This window comes from Maylandia zebra, linkage group LG3 (assembly GCF_041146795.1).
Source record: "Maylandia zebra isolate NMK-2024a linkage group LG3, Mzebra_GT3a, whole genome shotgun sequence".
In the NCBI taxonomy this organism is placed as follows: Eukaryota; Metazoa; Chordata; class Actinopteri; order Cichliformes; family Cichlidae; genus Maylandia; species Maylandia zebra.
The window spans coordinates 38,911,874-38,932,428 of NC_135169.1; the positions used below are offsets into that span (position 1 = coordinate 38,911,874).

Below are 20,555 nucleotides of genomic sequence, written 5' to 3' on the forward strand. Positions count from 1 at the left end.
ATTTCTCCTCACCGTGTTTTCTTTGTCATAGGACCCACCTGGCCGTCACGCTGAACTACACACATCTCCGCCTGGATGCTGGTTGCTTCCTTATCATCATAAGACTCCACCTGCCTGCCTCCCTGCCAGGTCCCTTGCTCCAAGTATATTCTGGACCCTCTCTGGAGACTCCTTGCATGACACTTTCACCTGCAACGCGTAAGCCTTAACCACCACAGTCTAATCCTTCGGCTATGATTCACTAGACTGCCACTGACTGCCTGTCTTTTGTCATTATAGTGACTGTGTACCTCCACCCAAGCCGCTGCCCCTTTGTCCATTCCCAGGATCCGTCTATGAAATCTTGCACCTAGTCATAGCACTCAGTCAGAGTTTCATGTTCATAGTTTGGCCTCATAGTTCTCAGTTCATAGCTTCCACAGCTCATAGCATTCAAAGTTTCCTGCTTTGTAATTTTACTAGGCACTGTAAATAAAGCACTGTGTTCACGCCTGTTTTGCCTCCCTCTGTGTCTGCATTTGAGTCCACACCCACAGCCTGGCCCTCTCGGCCGTAACATCATGAATAGATAGAGCTGGGTGTCATCTGCATAGCAGTGAAAATGTATGCTATGTCTTCTAATGATGCTGCCTAAGGGAAGCATGTATAATGTAAACAGAATTGGTCCTAGCACTGAACCCTGTGGAACTCCATAATTAACCTCAGTGTGTGAAGAGGACTCTCCATTTACATGCACAAATTGGAGTCTATTAGATAGATATGATACAAACCACTGCAGTGCAGTACCTGTAATACCTACAGCATGTTCTAATCGCTCTAATAGGATATTATGGTCGACAGTATCGAATGCTGCACTGAGGTCTAGCAGGACAAGCACAGAGATGAGTCCACTGTCAGAGGCCATAAGAAGATCATTTGTAACCTTCACTAAAGCTGTTTCTGTGCTGTGATGAGCTCTGAAACCTGACTGAAACTCTTCAAATAAACCATTCCTCTGCAGATGATCAGTTAGCTGTTTGACAACTACTCTTTCAAGGATTTTTGATATGAAAGGAAGGTTGGAGATTGGCCTATAATTAGCTAAGACTGCTGGGTCTAGAGATGGCTTTTTGAGTAAAGGTTTAACTACAGCCAGCTTGAAGGCCTGTGGTACATAGCTGATTATTAGAGATAGGTTGATCGTATCAAAGAATTAATTAATGGCAGGACTTCTTTGAGCAGTTATGCAGGAATGGGGTCTAAAAGACACGTTGATGGTTTGGAGGAAGTAATTATTGAAGTTAACTCAGAAAGATCAATTAGAGAAAAAGAGTCTAACTTAACATCAATGGTACTAAGAGTAGCTGTAGATAATATTACATCTGTGGGATGATTGTTGGTAATTTTTTCTCTAATGATAAAAATTTTATTTGTGAAGAAGTTCATGAAGTCATTACTAGTTAACGTTAAAGGGATGGTTGGCTCAAAAGAGCTCTGACTTTTTGTCAGCCTGGCTACAGTGCTGAAGAGAAACCTGGGGTTGTTCTTATTTTCTTCAATCAGTGATGAATAGTAAGATGTTCTGGCTTTGCGGAGGGCTTTCTTATAAAGCAGCAAACTATTTCTCCAGGCTAAATGATGATCCTCTGAATTTGTGACACGCCATTTCCTCTCCAGCTTACGAGTCATCTGCTTTAGGCTACGTGTTTGAGAATTATACCACGGAGTCAGGTACTTCTGATTAGAGACCTTAATTCTCACAGGAGCTACAGTATCCAGAGTCGTACGTAGTGAGGAGGTAAAATTATTAACAAGATAATCGACCTCTGACATAATCGACCTCTGTCGTACGTGAGCTAACAACCCCAACTACCAGATTCATCTTGTAATTGGCTAAAAATAACTTAGCCTACCTGTGAGAGGGACGTGCTAGCTGGCAGTTTTTTCAAGTGATGTTGAAATTTCCACATTCCAACACTAAAAATGCGTCAGGAGCTGTACGCTCAGCACAGCGTCAGCACCGCAGAAATAAACGGATGCATCCGTAGACTCGAGGCAGAATTCACAATGTGTTTTCGGGACTTTCAGGTGTATGGACCAATGTTTGCTTTTCTAATCAAACCAGAAAGCTTTAATGAGCAGCTGGATTTGTCTCACATTAACAGGCTGAGAAAATGCCAGTTAATGCGACATTGAATTGCAGCTGATTGAACTGAAAACCTTGACTCTGTGGGGGTCAAAGTTTGCGGAACTATGAACGCAGCTGGAATCCACAGCTGTGCGTGTTCATGGAGCTTGTATTTTCACCTGCTGGACATCACTATCTCACAAGTTTAACTGTCTTCAGAACATTGCAGAGGCCTTATTGACAGTATTTGGTTCTACATATCTGTGTGAGCAGATTTTCTCTCACACGAAGAGTGTCCTTAGGTAGCCGTCTGAACACTGGACACTCGGAGACCTTTTTATCTGAGTGGGAGACCAGATATCACATTAACATGTGTATCTCTGTATTAACAAACATGCCATATTTGCCCAGTTTATTTTTCTTATTTTTCTTTATTGTTGTGAGGAGACCATAAATAGCATTTGCATTTTCTGTTGTACAGTTCATTTGCTGTTATGGAGTTCTTCTTATGGATAAAAAGTGTCTTTTTTTGTTTCAAAATAGCTGATAACTATTTGCTGATAGCTGCCAACATCTGCGAACAAAATATAATTCTATAAAGTGGTTCTATATAGTGTGTAACTGTTCATAAAGAGCGTTATTAAATGTATTGCTAATGCAATCATATGGCACATTGACTTCTGAGGAAATTTTAGAGGGCACTACTCATCAGAAAGGTTGCCGACCCCTGAACTAAAGGATGAATTCATTTATATTCGTTAATGGGTAAAATAAATAGTAAACCTCAGACGCTTGTATTGCCATCTTTGAACTAAACCTTCTATGGGGATTTTACATAATTGTTCACCAGTTTTCAGTATTGATTTGCTGTAATGACCAGTGTTCTCTGCAAAGTTCCATCAGCGTCGGGGTTTTCTCACCTTTAATGCCCATTTCAAATCCTCATACAACATTTTATTTTTTCAAGTTGTTATGTTAATTTGCTAACATAATTATAGATTTGTGCAGCATTGAAGCCCATAACATTCTAGCATAGAAAAAAGAAAGTTAGAGGGTTCTGGTTTAGTTGCCTGGTAGGTACCTGCATGTTTTCTAGATGCTGATAAAATAGATCTGATGTCTGGTGTGCTATTCTTGTATGGTTAATGGAAAAACTGAAAGCTGTGTTTAGACCCACCTGCCAGCAGGTTTAGAAACAGTGCATAGTTCATGGTAGCAGCTGATGCTTATCCAAGCATGAGGATGTACAACTGATACTACTGCAAACACAAAGAGAAAACAAATTCAGTTCATTTTTCCTCTAGAATTTGTAGTGAAAAGCTTCATTCCATCAGAAGAATCTTTGACATCATGTTCAAGTTCAAGTTATTTTACTATGTGCTGTGCATAATGCACATTCTTATGTCCACTGATAAATATAAAAAGCAAGACTTTAAAGGAAAAGATCTGATAAATGAATCGGGTAATAAAGTCAAAGTGAATCTATATGTACATATACAGTGGGGCAAAAAAGTATTTAGTCAGCCACCGATTGTGCAAGTTCCCCCACTTAAAATGATGACAGAGGTCAGTAATTTGCTCCAGAGGTACACTCCAACTGTGAGAGACAGAATGTGAAAAAAAAATCCATGAATCCACATGGTAGGATTTGTAAAGAATTTATTCGTAAATCAGGGTGGAAAATAAGTATTTGGGCACCTCAAACAAGGAAAATCTCTGGCTCTCACAGACCTGTAACGTCTTCTGTAAGAAGCTTTTCTGTCCCCCACTCGTTACCTGTATGAATGGCACCTGTTTGAACTCATCATCTGTATAAAAGACACCTGTCCACAGCCTCAAACAGTCAGACTCCAAACTCCGCCATGGCCAAGACCAAAGAGCTTTCGAAGGACACCAGGAAAAGTATTGTAGACCTGCACCAGACTGGGAAGAGTGAATCTACAATAGGCAAGCAGCTTGGTGTGAAAAAATCAACTGTGGGAGCAATCATCAGAAAATGGAAGACATACAAGACCACTGATAATCTCCCTCGATCTGGGGCTCCACGCAAGATCTCATCCCGTGGGGTCAAAATGATCATGAGAACGGTGAGCAAAGATCCCAGAACCACAAGGGGGGACCTGGTGAATGACCTGCAGAGAGCTGGGACCAAAGTAACAAAGGTCACCATCAGTAACACACTACAACGGCGGGGAATCAAATCCCGCAGTGCCAGACGTGTTCCGCTGCTGAAGCCAGTGCATGTCCAGGCCCGTCTGAAGTTTGCCAGAGAGCACATGGATGATACAGCAGAGGATTGGGAGAATGTCATGTGGTCAGATGAAACCAAAGTAGAACTTTTTGGTATAAACTCAACTCGTCGTGTTTGGAGGAAGAAGAATACTGAGTTGCATCCCAAGAACACCATACCTACTGTGAAGCATGGGGGTGGAAACATCATGCTATGGGGCTGTTTTTCTGCCAAGGGGACAGGACGACTGATCCGTGTTAAGGACAGAATGAATGGGGCCATGTATCGTGAGATTTTGAGCCAAAACCTCCTTCCATCAGTGAGAACTTTGAAGATGAAACGAGGCTGGGTCTTCCATCATGACAATGATCCAAAACACACCGCCCGGGCAACAAAGGAGTGGCTCCGTAAGAAGCATTTGAAAGTCCTGGAGTGGCCTAGCCAGTCTCCAGACCTCAACCCCATAGAAAATCTGTGGCGGGAGTTGAAAGTCCGTGTTGCTCGGCGACAGCCCCAAAACATCACTGCTCTCGAGAAGATCTGCATGGAGGAATGGGCCAAAATACCAGCTACTGTGTGTGCAAACCTGGTAAAGACCTATAGTAAACGTTTGACCTCTGTTATTGCCAACAAAGGTTATGTTACAAAGTATTGAGTTGTATTTTTGTTATTGACCAAATACTTATTTTCCACCCTGATTTACGAATAAATTCTTTACAAATCCTACCATGTGAATTCATGGATTTTTTTTTCACATTCTGTCTCTCACAGTTGAAGTGTACCTCTGGTGCAAATTACTGACCTCTGTCATCATTTTAGGTGGGGGAACTTGCACAATCGGTGGCTGACTAAATACTTTTTTGCCCCACTGTATGTGCATAAAATATACATTACAAGGTGTAGTATTTTCCTCCAGTAGACAAACCAAAAACATCTTTTTATGTTGTTTGTGTTATTGTAAATTTAAGGTTGTACATTAAGTTGTACTTGTTTTACTGGACAAACATGAGGACTTTTGCATTAAATGTTGCCCTTTAGTACAAATGATTGTCAACAAAATTTAATACTATGAATGTGGGAAATAATACTGCTTTACCACCAGACTCTCCGCACCTAAAAGGCATGTATATTATGGATAATGCATATACATATATATATGTGTGTGTGTGCATACACATGGGGAATACTTTTATATACAGGTAAACAGCTATAGTAAAAATGTAGGTTTTCAGGAAACTCTGTAAGTATTTGGAGCAAAGGTGTTTTTACAACCAATCAACATATTACCTTAACAAAAAAACTGGTCAAATCATAGAATATTGTCTGAACCTCTGATTAGTGTCTTAAACATGTGCACTTTTCTTCCCGCTATTCCCCCCCTTTCCTTCTGATTCTAGAGAATAACAGTCTTAAAAAGATGTAATAATTAAGAGTTTAACGGTGGCCAGATCTAACTTGGACACATTCCTGAACCAACGTGAAACAGACAGAGGAAGAAGTTCAAATATGGCAAGTTGGGAAGACCCAAGGTTGGGAGTCATAAAATCTAAAAATCATACTCACCTTTCAACACCACTGATACTTAATCTAGTGCAAATCTTCAGTTCACCATCAAGCGTAAATAAGATTAAAAAAGAAATAAAAGATGAACTGTGTAGAGTCACTTTCTGAAACCAGTTGTTCCTGCTTCATACACCTGTGAGTGTGGCATCTCACAGCCGTTACAATGTAAACAGGTCAGATGCAAATCAGTGACTACTGTGACTGCTGTAAATTTAAGGAAGTGGTTTACAAAGAAGGAATATATGACTAGTGCAAATGTTTTATTTCAAATAATTAAACTTCTATGAGTTTGTCACCTGAGCAGTTGCTTTTCATTGGAAAAAATGACAAAACATGATGGACTTCTTTCTCGATTGTAACTAAAAATGTTTCCTCATCTTTTCTGATCATCAGTGATACCTGGGATCCTGTTCAACAAGTTTTTCTGTCTCACTATGACGCAGAAGTCTGGCCCCTGCACAAAAAAATCTCCATGAATTTCTTTAACACTGTTTAGACACACCCAACACAGACAAACGGAGTAAAGATCATGGCTGATAACTGATCATTTTTTATACCAGAGCTTGATTGTGCGTTAGTAACTAAAGAACTATGTTTTGCACCTGAGCAAAATCTCTTATAATTGTTATAATTTGATTACTGAGAGTATCTAATTTCCAAAAGTAGCAGCCAGTTATTTACCTGTGTTCTTGTGTGTGCAGCCACATTTTAAACAGGGCTCTCTGAGAAGATCGAAGGTAACAAATGTGTCAATTTGTTTCTTGTTAAGATTTAGTATAAATGTTCTTTGAAAATAGCAAAACACATAAAATGAAAACTATGCAGCACAATAAAATATACACTACATGAAATACAACAAAAAAATACACGAGAACAAGAGAAAAAGATTACAAATGAGACACGGTACACTGAAAAAAATCTACACTACAAACCTAACTTTTATATTTCAATTTTACTTTCTTTTTTAATTTTACTGTGTTTCAGGTTTATGTGGTCGTACTGTACTCACTTATGTGCTCACAGACATACATTTTTTAACTGCACTTTACAATGACATAGGCAAATATGTAATACAGTTTTTATTCATTTTTTAGCACTAAATCACAACAGCAGTCACCTCAATGTTCTTTATATTGTATATTGAAAACCATCAACAAACGAGCAGTCCCCTGTGAGCAAGCACTTGGGGAGGGTGAGAAGGAAAAACTCTCTTTTAGCTGAAAGAAACTTTTGTCAGAACGAGGCTCAGGGAGGGGCAGCTATCTGCCCCAATTGGTTGGGGTGAGGGTAAGGAGACAAGACAAAGACACACTGTAGACGTGTGTCTTTGTCTTAGATAATGATTAGATATAATTGTTTTATAAGCTGTAGTTGTTTTAGAAGTAATGTAGGCCGGGTTTAATACTTAACATCTCAATTTTTACTGATTTCACTAGAAACTGCACGTATGTTGTCACTGTCAAATTGAGTACACAATATTAAAACGAGTCAAGTGAATAACACTCTTAACAAATGAAATGGCAAGCAGATTATCTGCTGAGAGGCACACCTGCTGCAGGCCTTTCTGACTCTGTGGTGCACTTTGCACTTTCTTTGGAATAGTCTGCTAGGGCAGCTGCTTCTAAAAGGATGACAGAAAATAAATAATCAACACTGTGCACCCTAGAACCAGGGCAGTATTAAATACGGTGTCCTCCTTGTTAGAGGAGGATGCCTGTATAGGACACTGAGTAAAAACTGAGCAGCTCCTTCAATAACGGGCTGCTTCACAAAAACGCACAGCTTAGGTCCGGCTCCATGAGCACCACTGCTCCCATTTGTCCACACAGACAGGATTGAAATATGTCACTGATGTGCAGTTTTATTGTTGTGTAACGTCACATGTCGTCAAATGTATTTACACTTCTGTTCTTTCAACTATAACATGCATTTTCTCCATTACTGCATTTTGAACAACCCAAGTCATCTACTGCCAACATCCCCTAAGCATGTTATGTCCATGCTTTAAAGACTCAAAGCTGTTTTTACTGAACACGGTTCTAGATAGGTGATAATATGGATAATCAGTGTATAATAAACCAATTTATGCATATTATTAGATATCTAAGTGAGTTTGGGGTTTCTACAAAGTTCATATGAAACATGGTTTGTTGGAAAGTTATGAAATTTTAAAAAATCACTTCTGTGCCAAGTTTCATCAACTGACTGCAGTCAGATGTTCCTCTGTGTTCAAACCTGTTAAACAAGCAACTTCACATTTCTTGTAGTTGGTTGCAACATAACCAAGCCAATTATGGTAACTGACTAAAACAAAGGACAGTTGTAATAAAACAAGGAACTTTCTGCATTTTCCCAGCCACTCCTCTCACATGGCTGTGCCACAGCTAATAATAACACATTTCTCATGTATTTGTTTGTGGAGCGGATCCTTTCTTTATCATTTCATCCACCATGCAGAAAATATCATGAATTATGATCAGTGACACAGTCACACCTACCTTTATCAAGTTTTTCATACAAACTGCGTGATATGTGAAAGCTACTTGTTCATTGTTTAGGGTTCAGCTAAAGCCGCTTTAGCCTGCTATAAAAAAAAAAAGAATTAAAAAAAATATATCTTTTTAATTCATTTTTTAAATATAACTGTCTATTATTTAGTTATTAGGGAATACACAATGTAACCCAAATAATAAAAGATAATGAGTTATAAAATATTCATAAAATACAATATATGGTTAACTGATGTATTTTGTGTTGTTGTTGTTGTTACACAACCCAAACTGTATGTTACATTCCAAAACTACCTTTCCCATACACGTCCGCCCTCATCAGTATGGAAGCCGGTCAGTCCAAAACTGACGTTGTCATACTGGCTCGTCTGCCGCTGTTACTCTTAAAGGAGACGTACCTCATTCGAGGGTACTCCCGGTCAAACAAATATGAGGTATGCTATAGCTTTAAGAACTAAATAATACTGGATATTTCTAAAATAATATGCGTCATTAAACTTATATATTTTAAATAATCTATTTTGCTATTTATGCAGTGGCACAAAAATTGATCGTTGGCCAGGCTAACGAAACTTGGGCTGGCTCTGGCCTTGTATGGTGGGCCTTCATTGTGAACGCTCATAAGTAACTAGACTTAAGTAATCACTAAAGTCGGTAAAGGCTATAACTGTAAGAGCGAAATGGAGTCTGGGAAAGGCGAGGTTTCAGGCACTGGTCCTGGAACTCGGACCGCAGAGTCGACAGCGGCCTCAAAACCATCCGCGGACTCGAGTGAGCCCTCCTGCGGTAGAGCCAGAAGCAAAAGGCGGACAAAAACATCCTTGTTCTTCCCGGACTCCGGTGAGACTCGTTCCGTCACCTCAGGCTCTGTGCGTGTGTTACGATCAAGGGAAGCTGGAGCTGGTACGACCTGCGAGTCCAGAAATATCACATGCAAGAAAAAAGCGACCAGTTCAGGGGACGCACGCAGTCGACCTGCAGGATCACGCACCAGAAACACACCTGTCATACAGTAAGTGCGTGCGCTGCTACTTTGATGGACGAAACTATTTGAAGAAGCTAGACACATCCTTGACAACAAGTTTGTTTACACCTCAGAAGTGTTATTTCGGTGGGACTTCTTAAAACTGTGTATTTACTGCATACAAAAAATAAATAAAATAAAACTAAACCTTTAAATGTGTTGATTCTTAACTTTCTTTCTTGCAGAAGTGCAATAAAGAAACCAACAGCCAGTCGGGGTAATGCACATATGTGAATCCCGTTCATCTGCAAGCAGTCATTTTACCTTTTACCACTTAACAAGTGTGTTATTAACCCATGTTCACATTTATTTCCCCAGCATCCACAAAAACAATTGGACCAAAGCTTCCCAAAACTAGAAAAGGTGGGGGGAAACCTTCAACCAGAGCCTCACACACATCAGCAGCAACATGCAAGCTCGAAGCTGAGTCAGGGGCGTTTTCATGTGGTAAGAGAAGACCCCTTGCATCCTTTTTGTTGTGCACTTGTTGAACTGTGTGAATATCTTGAAATGAAAGTGCAAGCAACTCAAAATAAACTGACAGACGTGTGTGGTTTTTTTCAGTGAGGGACACTGGTTCTGTGAAAGAAAGCAATGGCAGGTGAGTGATAACTTATCAAAAGCACATCAGAGGGAACGAGGGAGGATGTTACCAGCGGTACTGTGAAATTCAACATGTCCAGTGTCGTGTTAATGTCCCTATTAGCGTTGCAGATCCAGATGTGGCTCTCAAGGAGGACCTTGCATTAAGAGATGATCCAAATGACCTTGTCAAAACTGAGACAAAGACGTACGTCGATTATGCTACCTGATCACCGATCGTGCAATTTACTTCACATCAGATTAAGCACATTAGTGGTAAAATTTGCTCTTTTTTCTTTATTTTTCCCCTCTGTTTAGGAATAAATCAAAGCGCCACACAACATCACAACACAATGAATTCAAGAAAGAAGAGTCAGAGAAGGAGGAAGAAGATTGTGGCATTAAAAAGGAAGAAACCACCAGGAATGTAGCTCAGGGTCAAGATGGAGTCACTGGCACTGATCCTGAGCCAGTCAGGAAGTAAGTAGGAGATGATAGTAAACCAAAAGATAATAGAGGGGGGGTTTTGCCCATGTGAGAATTTTTGGCACCTTGTTTTGGTCCCAAAAAAAAAAAAGAAAGTAAAGGAAAAATTACAAGAATTTATCAGCTGTGGTTCACTTACTAAGATATAGCATTTTTTACTTATCAAAAGGCCAATAAAGACAAATAAAGCACCCTGATTTCTGTCACATCAGTTAGCCGAGATATGAGTGTGAACACGCTTTTTAGTTCATTTGCTTTATTTTTGCTTTTGTTTGTTTTTTAAATCAAACACCCAAGCACATGCCTTTTTGTGTGAGACTGTGTGATCTGAAATGAAGACTCTTTAGCTTTTAAGAAAGTTTGAGTTAAAGAAAGTCCCAGCAGTAGAACTACACACTGAGTAGGGGTCTGGGGGTCATCCGACATTACGAATTTGAGTGTCGGACAGTTTGGTTTAGATTTTTAGATTGTACAGCTTTTATAGAATTATTCTCAGTTTTGCTTATTTAATAGCTTATAGGGTAATGAGCTGTAGCCAATTTTGCTTCAGTTGTTTGGGGCAGTAACCCGTTTTAAGTGTGTTTCACATTTGGCTTAATATTCTGGATTGGATTTTAAACCAATCTGAGTTTCAAGGGTCGGATGGATTTCAATCTAAACATTCAAATCATATCACACACACAGGTTGTTTTATTTTGTTGTTGTTGTTGTTTTTTGTTTAGAAATGTGCATTGTTATTGAGGCTGACTAAAAGAGGGATTCGTTGAGATTAATTGACAATATAGCATATAGATTGTGTATTTTATTGTTGATTTAGTGACTGTGTGTATTGTATATTTTGAATTTATTATACACTTTGGTCAGCTGAGTTTGTTTTAATTGTGTTATCGAAATAAACTGACTTGACTAATATAACTAACTCATAACTGATGTAGATGTTAAGGGGTTGAAGAAAGCTCACTGACGTAGTTTCAGTGACCATGCCAGTGGAAAGCATTCTTTCCACAGCGAGTCACGTTGTAGGTTTTGGTTTCGTCTCTCTAGTTCTCATGTTCGTGAAAGTTAAACAACTCAAGAGTGGGATTGTTAACAGTAAAACGCATTACTGATTTTTATCATAGAAATCTGAATTCATTTAAAGCCAAATCTGAAATCTGTTTTGAATCTAAATCTCTCTTCTTCCTTTTTTCACTGTAGACGAGGTAAACGAGATGATAGATCCCCTCGGCAGCCAAAACGAAGGTAAAGTGTTCGTTATAACTCCCTAGTGCTTTTTTTTTGTTGATGTTGTTATTTTTTTTAAAAGACCGTCCTTTTTAATTACTCTAGTCATTACAGTTCATAACATACCACCACACACATGCATACCTAGGGGGGCAGGTGCATTACCCATAGGCTGGTGAGTGGGCCTGCTACAGTGGCCCCATTCAAACTCTTGGGGGCACTGCAGATGGTGCGGTTGAGCCACTATGTCTGCTTGTGGGTCCTGGGGTGCATTGTTGTGGCTTCCCTCCCCCATTATCAAGTACATTTATGACAAAGACACAGGCATTCCTACACACTCTCGCTCTGTCTCTCACACACACACTGTAAGAGGATTGTTGATTTATATATCTGTGTATGTTCTAATTTGTGTGTTACAGGTGCTGTGTGTTTGTTTTTTTCTTCATCATACCCCCCTCCCCCTTCTTTGTAAAAAAATAATTTTTCCTTCCTGTCCTGCCTCATACATCATCATACTATACAACATATAAAGTAATAACTGAAGTAACACAAATATAAAATGAATAAGTAAACAGACAAAAGTTTCACATGAACAAGTAGAGCCTACAGAGATTCTGTATAGCTGTGTTTGCAAAAGCAAAATATGTTTGGCACCACAGTGCATTTAGATCATAATTCTGATTGCAAAAGCCGCCAGACAGGACGGGATTTTCTTTAAAGCCTTGTTGATTATACATTTCTTTTTTCCCATCTTCACAGGAAAAAGCCACCGGTGCAGTATGTCCGCTGTGAAATAGAGGGCTGCGGTACTGTTTTGGCCCACCCACGCTATCTACAGGTCTGCTGTCACCAGGGGAACTGAAATGGATCGATTACTCTGTGATGTTTGCCTTTTAACCAGTTTCATTTCTCCTCATCTCTCGATTTCAGCATCATATAAAGTACCAGCACTTGTTAAAAAAGAAGTACGTGTGTGATCACCCCTCATGTGGGCGCTTGTTTCGCCTGCAGAAGCAGCTGCTGCGCCACGCTAAACATCACACAGGTGATACAAAGATGTTTATACTCAATGCTGGTAACAATTTTCATTAGACTAGGAAAAAGATGTACCCACAAAGCAAAAAGATGTTTCATTTAAAACTCAATTACATTCTTTTTTTTTCCATACTTAGTGTTCTTGTCTTCTTCACATGTTTCTCTCAGATCAGAGGGACTACATCTGTGAGTATTGTGCTCGGGCCTTCAAGAGCTCCCATAATCTGGCTGTGCACAGGATGATCCACACAGGAGAGAAGCCAATACAGTGAGTTTATACATCTAATAATGTAACACAAGTAAACAAGGAAGAAATGAAATGAAAAACAAACAGTCACGTCTGAGTGTCTGACATAAGTTCCAGTAACAAAAGAAGGAAGCACGTCTTTTTCAAGAAAAATCTTGTATAACCCCACTGTGGGATCACATGTCTTAAAATTAGCTACAAGAATTTTTGGCAGACAAATGACATCAAGTGACATCAAAGTCATCTATGTCATAGCACTCGCTAGTATAAACACGTCACACAAGTGTTTGTATTACACATGCAGAATATACTGCTGACTCGTTTCAGTTGAATGAAAACGTTTCAACTCCTCTTTACAAACAATGTATCAGCGGATGGGAGAGGTTGGATTATTATTGTTTCTTATTAGATAATGATTTAATCATTAGTGCGATAGCTTTTTTTCAGCTGATCATCTTAGTGATACAGTATTCATTTATTTAAACGTCACTCAAAAGGATTTTAATTTCTCCCTAAGGCTCCCTGAAACCCTTTTTCTTTTCTCAGCAGGGAACAGAGTGCAAAGTTTACTGGTACAGTGTGGTAAATAAAATTCTAGGAAAATTATACTTTATTTAGTTTTTTATTTTGTAACGTTACACATTAGAGCCCAACTGATGTAGACGTTTTAAGAAGGGTATCAATGTTTGGTGATTTAAAACCACATTGTACTGGCTGATATTTTTTCAGACACAAGATATAAACAGATTTTTGTAACATTTGTTATTGTCAGTTATTTGAGAGTCCTTAGTAAGATATAAGGGAAGGTGTAGAGTGGCCTCAGGTGGTGAAACTATGGTAAATGGCCTGTATTTATATAGCGCTTTACTAGTCCCTAAGGACCCCAAAGCGCTTTACATATCCAGTCATCCACCCATTCACACACTGGTGATGGCAAGCTACATTGTAGCCACAGCCGCCCTGGGGCACACTGACAGAGGCGAGGCTGCCGGACACTGGCGCCACCGGGCCCTCTGACCACCACCAGTAGGCAATGGGTGAAGTGTCTCGCCCAAGGACACAACGACGGAGACTGTCCAAGCCGGGGCTCGAACCGGCAACCTTCCAATTACAAGGCGAACTCCCAACTCTTGAGCCACGATCGCCCCAGCTTGGTGAAACTATGCAACATCACTCACAGCATGGTTGAAGGTGTTTTTTCTTGTCTAATCTCTACTTCTTTAATTGTCTTTTATCGGTTGCTATAAACATGAGTATCGGTATGTTGGTCAATTTCACACATGATTTTTACCTTAAAGGTCATAGGTCAGGTTTGTATAAATTAGGGTTTATCTCGCATATTAAAAATGTTATGCATCCATCAAGGAGATTTTGGCCTCCCACCCAAAAACAAACAAACAAAAAATCAAATACAAATATAGGAATATATTAGAACAATTTTTAATTTTTCAAGGATGGTTCAATTACTTAAACTTAAAATACATTTTGTTTAATCATATGGCCAAATGAACAAAAGAAATGTGTAGACCTGTGTTACTAAAGTTGCTTAACTCTGTCTTGGTTTTTTGCTGAGTCATTCCCAAAAGGAAGCACTCTTTATAAGGCAGTGTCAATGACAGTAACAATCAAACATTATGATTGTGACATTTCTTGTTTTTACATATTTTGCTGATACAAAATGTTGATCTTAAATGCTGATTTTTTTTAAATTGTAATAAAATCCATGCCTTTAAAAAAGTGAACTGCTCTTCCTGTTCCACACAATAGTCCACATCCCAGCAAATAAATGACCTGTTTAACTTAATTCTCCAAAAAGAAATCTTTTCAGAAATTCAGAAGTACAACAAACTTTTCTTCTTGCTCATTCTCTGCAAGAGAAATCGAGGTCTTGCACACATTTCCATAAAGGTTCTCCAACCCTGTTCCAACAATACTTGTTTATACTTAAATTTGACATCTTTCCAGTGGAAGGTCTGAAATATTTTTCCTATTCACTCTGCAACATTTGGTCAGTGAGGGAATGTACTGGAATTTATTCTACTCTAATTTTAATTAAAATACATAAAACTTCTCTCACTGATTCAGGAAAAAAATCAACTAAAACTAAAGTGTCTTAAGTGAGGCTTGATCTCAGTGTGCGTTCAGACCTTAAGCTGTTTTTTGTCTCCATCTTGTGGCAGGTGTGAAATCTGCGGCTTCACCTGCCGTCAGAAGGCCTCCTTGAACTGGCACATGAAGAAGCATGACGCAGAAGCCTCCTACCAGTTCTCTTGCTCCATTTGTGGAAAAAAGTTTGAGAAAAAGGACTCTGTTGTTGCCCATAAAGCCAAGACCCACCCTGAGGTGCTCATAGCAGAAGCTTTAGCAGCCAACGGAGGAGAAGTAATAAGCACACCCACCCCAGTCCTCGAGACTCTTCCAGCAGTCATCCAGCCTGAGCAGCCTTCTGTCAGCCAGCAGAGTTGCTCAGTAATAAGCACTACCACCCCGGTCCTCGAGACAACTCCACTACTCACTAAGCCTGTGCAGCCGTCTGTTAGCCAGCAGAGCCACAAGGACCAAAAGAGTCAGGAGAGCCAGGAAGCGGCAAGCAGTGGGCTCACTCCACTGCAGCAGGTGGTGCTCCCAGTTGCTCCACAGTCTGAACAGGATGTATCTCAAGGACAGTTTCTCCAACTGCCCCGCATGGTGCAAGTTTCACATCAGCAGCAGGGCCCAACCTTGATGCACTTCTCCAGCACCAGCTACCCTCAGCTCATCCAGCTCTCCACTCTTCCAGTTAGTGCAGTCACATCCGTGGCTTGTGTGGAACCCCAGAGCACACTCCTCACCCTGAGCTCCGTCACCACCCTGGCCTCCACAGCATCTGTGGCTCCCCAGCAGGCCGTGCACTGGGGGAAGGAGGGGGACGTGGATGCGCAAATTTGCGGAGAGGGTGATCTGTGGGAAAGGGTGGTGGTGGCAGGGGGCGGACAGGATGTAGGGGAAATGATGTGGGGGGCTAACGCGGAGAGGAGGAAGGAAAATGAAGGCACTGTTTGGGAGAGGGAGGGAGAGCGGATGTCACAGTGTGCAGATGTAGGTGGAGATAGTTTGATCTAGATGTAAAGAGGGCGAAATGAACTGAAGGGCGACTTTATGTTTATGAAGGAAACGCACATTTTATTCCAATAAAACACTGAAACACTTGAAATGCATACATGATGGATATTTAAAATAATAGAAGCTGTCTTTGTGATCTATATACAGTCACTTTCAGTACAGAGCTACTTTGTATCAGGGAGTTGTTGTTTTTTTAAATTAATACAATGGATTACATACTTTTTGACCACCTAATATTTTATAAATTTTGGAGTTTGTCATGTAATTTCGAGATCAAATGATTGTTGGTTATGCACAAGAAGATCACAGCTTATTTGTATTTCCCTGTAGTATTCCTGTTGTGTTGATGTGTGTCCTTTTGAATGGTGAACTAATGAGAATTACAAGGTGCAATTAATCCTCAAACTATAAAAAACAACCATACCTGATTTCAGTTTGGTTGCTTGTCCTTTTAAGGGCAAAACCTTACAAATCACTGTGAGGCTGAGCTTGGATCGCTCCTTGAAAGGCCCATTGTGACCATTTGTATTTGGAGAGTCTCAGGCATGGGGTTTGGACATTCATGGAGTTGTGCACCATAAATTCTTCCTACATGGGAAAAAAAGAAATCATCTGGAGGCATCTGAGGGAAAATATTCAGCTTAAACGACCTGAATAATACAGTCGTCACTCACCACCTTCATCTTTTTCTCATTTTAACACTATCTCGATACATAAATGCACAAGTTCAAGTGGTCTGAACAGGACTTCCAGGGACTGATGTCAAAGTGACAGGACCCCAGGAAGAGACCCGGCACTTCATAAGGATCTGATGAGGCTGATGTCAAAGCCAGCACATTTCGATTCCACCTTGTACTGATGTAACTGAGTTCAAATCTGTTAACATATGTCTCACTCCAGTCCTCGTGAGTTGAAATAGTAGGACAGTGGGTTATAAACACAAGGCCAGAATCGGCCTGGGAAAGACTCCGGTGTAGCTTTGGAAAATGTGAAGGAGTGCTTAGATTTGTAACTATTAACTCTTTCATCAGGTAAACAGCTGTTCCTATTAACAAAAATATCCCTCATTGCCATTCATTCTACACCAAAGTAATTAAGTAATAGAATTTTTTTTTACATTTCACAGTAAAAAAGTAAAAAGACTGGTGGAGTTTCCCTGATCTTGTTATTTGAGATCAAAGTGAACTGTATGTGGTCCACAATGTAAGCTGATGCTGTAGTGTATAAATGTTTCTGTTCTAGTGGCCCAGCCACTGTGACAGAGAGTTAGCGTGAACAACTCTGAAAACCACCTACGTTTGTTCTTCTCTTGCTCCTCTTTCTTCTCATATGTTGCAGTTTGTAAAGAAAAGATTTAAGTTGCTTTCTGTGCTTCATTATATTTCAGTAAACCAGGAGCATCACACTTGGGAAATAAACTGTTTTTCCAAATCTTCACGTTCTTCACAGGCAGCAGTATCATGTTAGGAAAATATGTTCCCTCTGAAATGAATTTGATAATTTTTGTGTGGTTTTATCAGACCACTGTAATATGATACAAATTATATAAACCTCTGTATGTTGCTAATATTAAACATACAAGATAAGTTCAGAATGTGTTCAGAATAATTATTAAAAATAAATCTGTTCTCAACTCTTTATGTGTCACATGTCATTGATGTGATATACTTCACATTTCTTTCTTCTCCTTAGCCTCTCTTGTCTGGCAGTCTTTGCAGAAGTGTGATCTTAATGCACTGTTTTGTGATATTTACATGACAAAATTGTAATATAAATATGGCACTTTAAAGCACTAATTCAACCTCTGGACAGTTGGGCTCTAATGCGCCTGGTCTTTAAAGGAATAAAATGCAAATGAGAATCAAGTTGTATATAGAAAGATAGTATAAATACAAAACTAGGAAAGATTGCTAAGAGTCTGTGTTGCTAGGTTGCTCAGGGATCGGGCACACTTTTGAAGTGCAGCCACAACTTCCTGATTGGATTGAGAACCAGGCTAGAAAATATATCTTCTCTCCAGTCGTAGTTCTCCTGTGGATATAGAGTATCCTCCAGGATCTGACCAAAGAACCCTCTTCCAATTAACTTCAGAGTCTCCGACATCCCTTTGAATGAATTCCAGGCAAGATTTCATGCAAGCTTTTTTCAGTTTTCTCTTTATCACTCTCCCATCCTGGCAGACAGTTCTAATATGTACACTCTTTCCCATCAGATCCACTGAAGCTCTTTCAGTGTGTCACAGGTGTATTGGTGGCCTCTCTTATTTAGTTTGTGAGTGATGGCCAGATCTATGCAGCTTTAGACTAAGTGATATACTTCTTCCATTTCTTAAAGATGGATTTAACTGAACTCTGTGGGATGTCCAGTGAACTGGAAATCTTTTTGCAGCCATCTCTTGACTTCTGTGAGTTGCTTGGAGTCAATTGTAGCAGGAATACTGATGAACCAGAGACAAAATGTTTTCACTACATGTCAAGTCAAAGTAAACTTTATTGTCATCTCTGCTATATACAGTTCAGTATATAGAGAGGCGAGATGACGAGGCTCCATTTCCATACATTGCAAAAGAACAACAATAAATATAGCAAGAGTAAGAATAAGAAGACTAAATATATATACACTTTGAGACTGAGGTAAGGGGAGCAAATATACACTTTGGGGTAAAGGGGTTAATAACAGTCTAAAATTTACAATTGAGATTTAAAGTGACTTTGAAGTGGTTTAAAATGACCAACATAGCAACTTTACGGTTTACAGTGTGAATACACATCAACTGTAGTCAGGTGGTCACCGTTTCACTAATTGTGACACTTCTGGAATCAATTAGATGTACCTCTGTTGAATTGATTGTTAATTTAAAAGATTCTCAAAGTCAGAATTTCTTCCCCACTTTAAGGCGCTCCTTCTTGGTATGGCTTCTTCCTTGCTAGTGCTTCCCCTGGTGGACACATTGTGCAATACATTTTATTTATGTTCATTTTCATTTCTGTTTTAACAAATAATTTTATGCATTGATACCTAGAGACTAGCAGAGTAGAGCATTGGCTTAGCATATTATAGTGAAAACTTGGGGTGTTCTTTTTATGATAATTTCTAACTGCTTAAGTATATTCTTCTGACTCTATTGGAGTAGTTTTTTGCTCAGAGGTATGAGCTGTCACACAGGTCAGAAATCTTTAAATCATCCATCCAGGTGGTCGTAGGAATAGGAATATCTATATTTTAAAGGGTTTTGCTCATTAGCAAATGTATTCAAGCACTTTGCAACTTGTCCTTTTAATGTGTGCCTTTCTCTTGTTTTGTATATATTACTCTTGTTTGTTATTTATTCGTGTTGTCTTACTATTTATATGTCCTGTACAGTTTGTGTGGAGTACCCACAATGTTGTTGTACATGTACAATGACGATAAAGAGCTATTCTATTCTATTCTATTCTATTCTATTCTATTCTATTCTGCATATTTCTGGCTTTCTTCTGATCTCTGTCAGATTAGTTTTGAATGAATTTTCATTTGAAAAATAAAATGAAATAAAATAAATAATTTACTTACACTGGGTCTTAGGTCAACCTCTCAGTTAACTTAGAGCCTGAAATTAGCGTTCTTTCCTTTTAAGGCCCACTCCCTTTAAGCCAACGTTCTCCTGATAGGCTATCCCTTACAAACAGAAGGTTTCAATACTAGGTGGGTGGGGCCTCTGTGCTCACAGCCAAAGCTGTGTGTCTCAGATATTAGATGTTAGGCATATCCACTCTTTTTGACATCATACTGTGTTTAGTGCAGTCTGTAGCCAGAGATTTTCATACCCTGACTTCATTGTTTAACTCTGGTTGTGTTTAATATGTTCATCAACCACCGTCACAGTGAAAGAAAATGGGAAATAGGTGCAGCGATTTATTGAAATATCCAAATGTGCATGGTAATACAGCATATACAGCTAGGTCAATATATATTTGGACACTGCCTCAAGTTTTGTTTTGTTTTGTTATCTGTTTACTGAAACATATTCCAATTATAATTCTATGATGGACATGGACATATTGTGTAGAATGTCAGCTTTCATTTGAATTGGATGAAGGGTTTAGAAGTTTCAGCTCCTTAACATGTGCCACCCTCTTTCGAAAGGGACCAAAAGTAAGTGGACATTGACTCAAAGGCTATTTAATGGGCAGGTGTGGGCAAATCCTTCATTATGTCATTATCAATTAGGCAGATAAAAGGCCTGGACTTGATCTGAGGTGACTGTGTAGTGTTTGCATTTCGAAGATTGTCCAACATGCAGTCAAAGGAGCTCTCCGTGCAAGTAAAACAAGACATCCTTAAGCTGTGAAAACAGAAAAAGTAAACAAAAACATGTGTTAAAACTGTGTTATCTTTGGCATTTTTTGTCACTTCAAGAAATTAGGGGAAATTTTGCAATTTAAAACTGGTCCTCTGCTAAGTTT

The 20,555-nt window shown here is 39.4% G+C and overlaps 1 protein-coding gene across 2 annotated transcripts; it reads left to right on the forward strand.

The window, feature by feature from the left end:
- The first annotated feature begins 8,765 nt into the window (after positions 1-8,765).
- Positions 8,766-17,748, forward strand: LOC101472144 (uncharacterized). 2 transcript variants are annotated; one of them, XM_004554488.5, is made up of 12 exons: positions 8,780-8,844; positions 8,947-9,422; positions 9,620-9,651; positions 9,753-9,881; positions 9,999-10,035; positions 10,141-10,224; positions 10,335-10,496; positions 11,700-11,744; positions 12,486-12,564; positions 12,657-12,771; positions 12,930-13,029; positions 15,189-17,748. In XM_004554488.5, the coding sequence occupies exons 2-12, from the start codon at positions 9,091-9,093 to the stop codon at positions 16,108-16,110; spliced, it is 2,037 nt and encodes a 678-aa protein (XP_004554545.3). In that variant the 5' UTR covers positions 8,780-8,844; positions 8,947-9,090; the 3' UTR covers positions 16,111-17,748. The 2 variants fall into 2 exon arrangements, with proteins under 2 accessions (XP_004554544.3, XP_004554545.3); XM_004554487.5 differs by having other exon boundaries at positions 8,766-9,422.
- Positions 17,749-20,555: the final 2,807 nt, after the last annotated feature.

Coding starts and splice junctions, on each gene's coding strand:
- LOC101472144 (XM_004554487.5), top strand. CDS start 9,091: ATGGAGTCTGGGAAAGGCGAGGTTTCAGGCACTGGTCCTGGAACTCGG. Junction 9,423..9,619: donor AGAAACACACCTGTCATACA/GTAAGTGCGTGC, acceptor TCTTTCTTGCAG/AAGTGCAATAAAGAAACCAA. Junction 12,565..12,656: donor CCCACCCACGCTATCTACAG/GTCTGCTGTCAC, acceptor TCTCGATTTCAG/CATCATATAAAGTACCAGCA.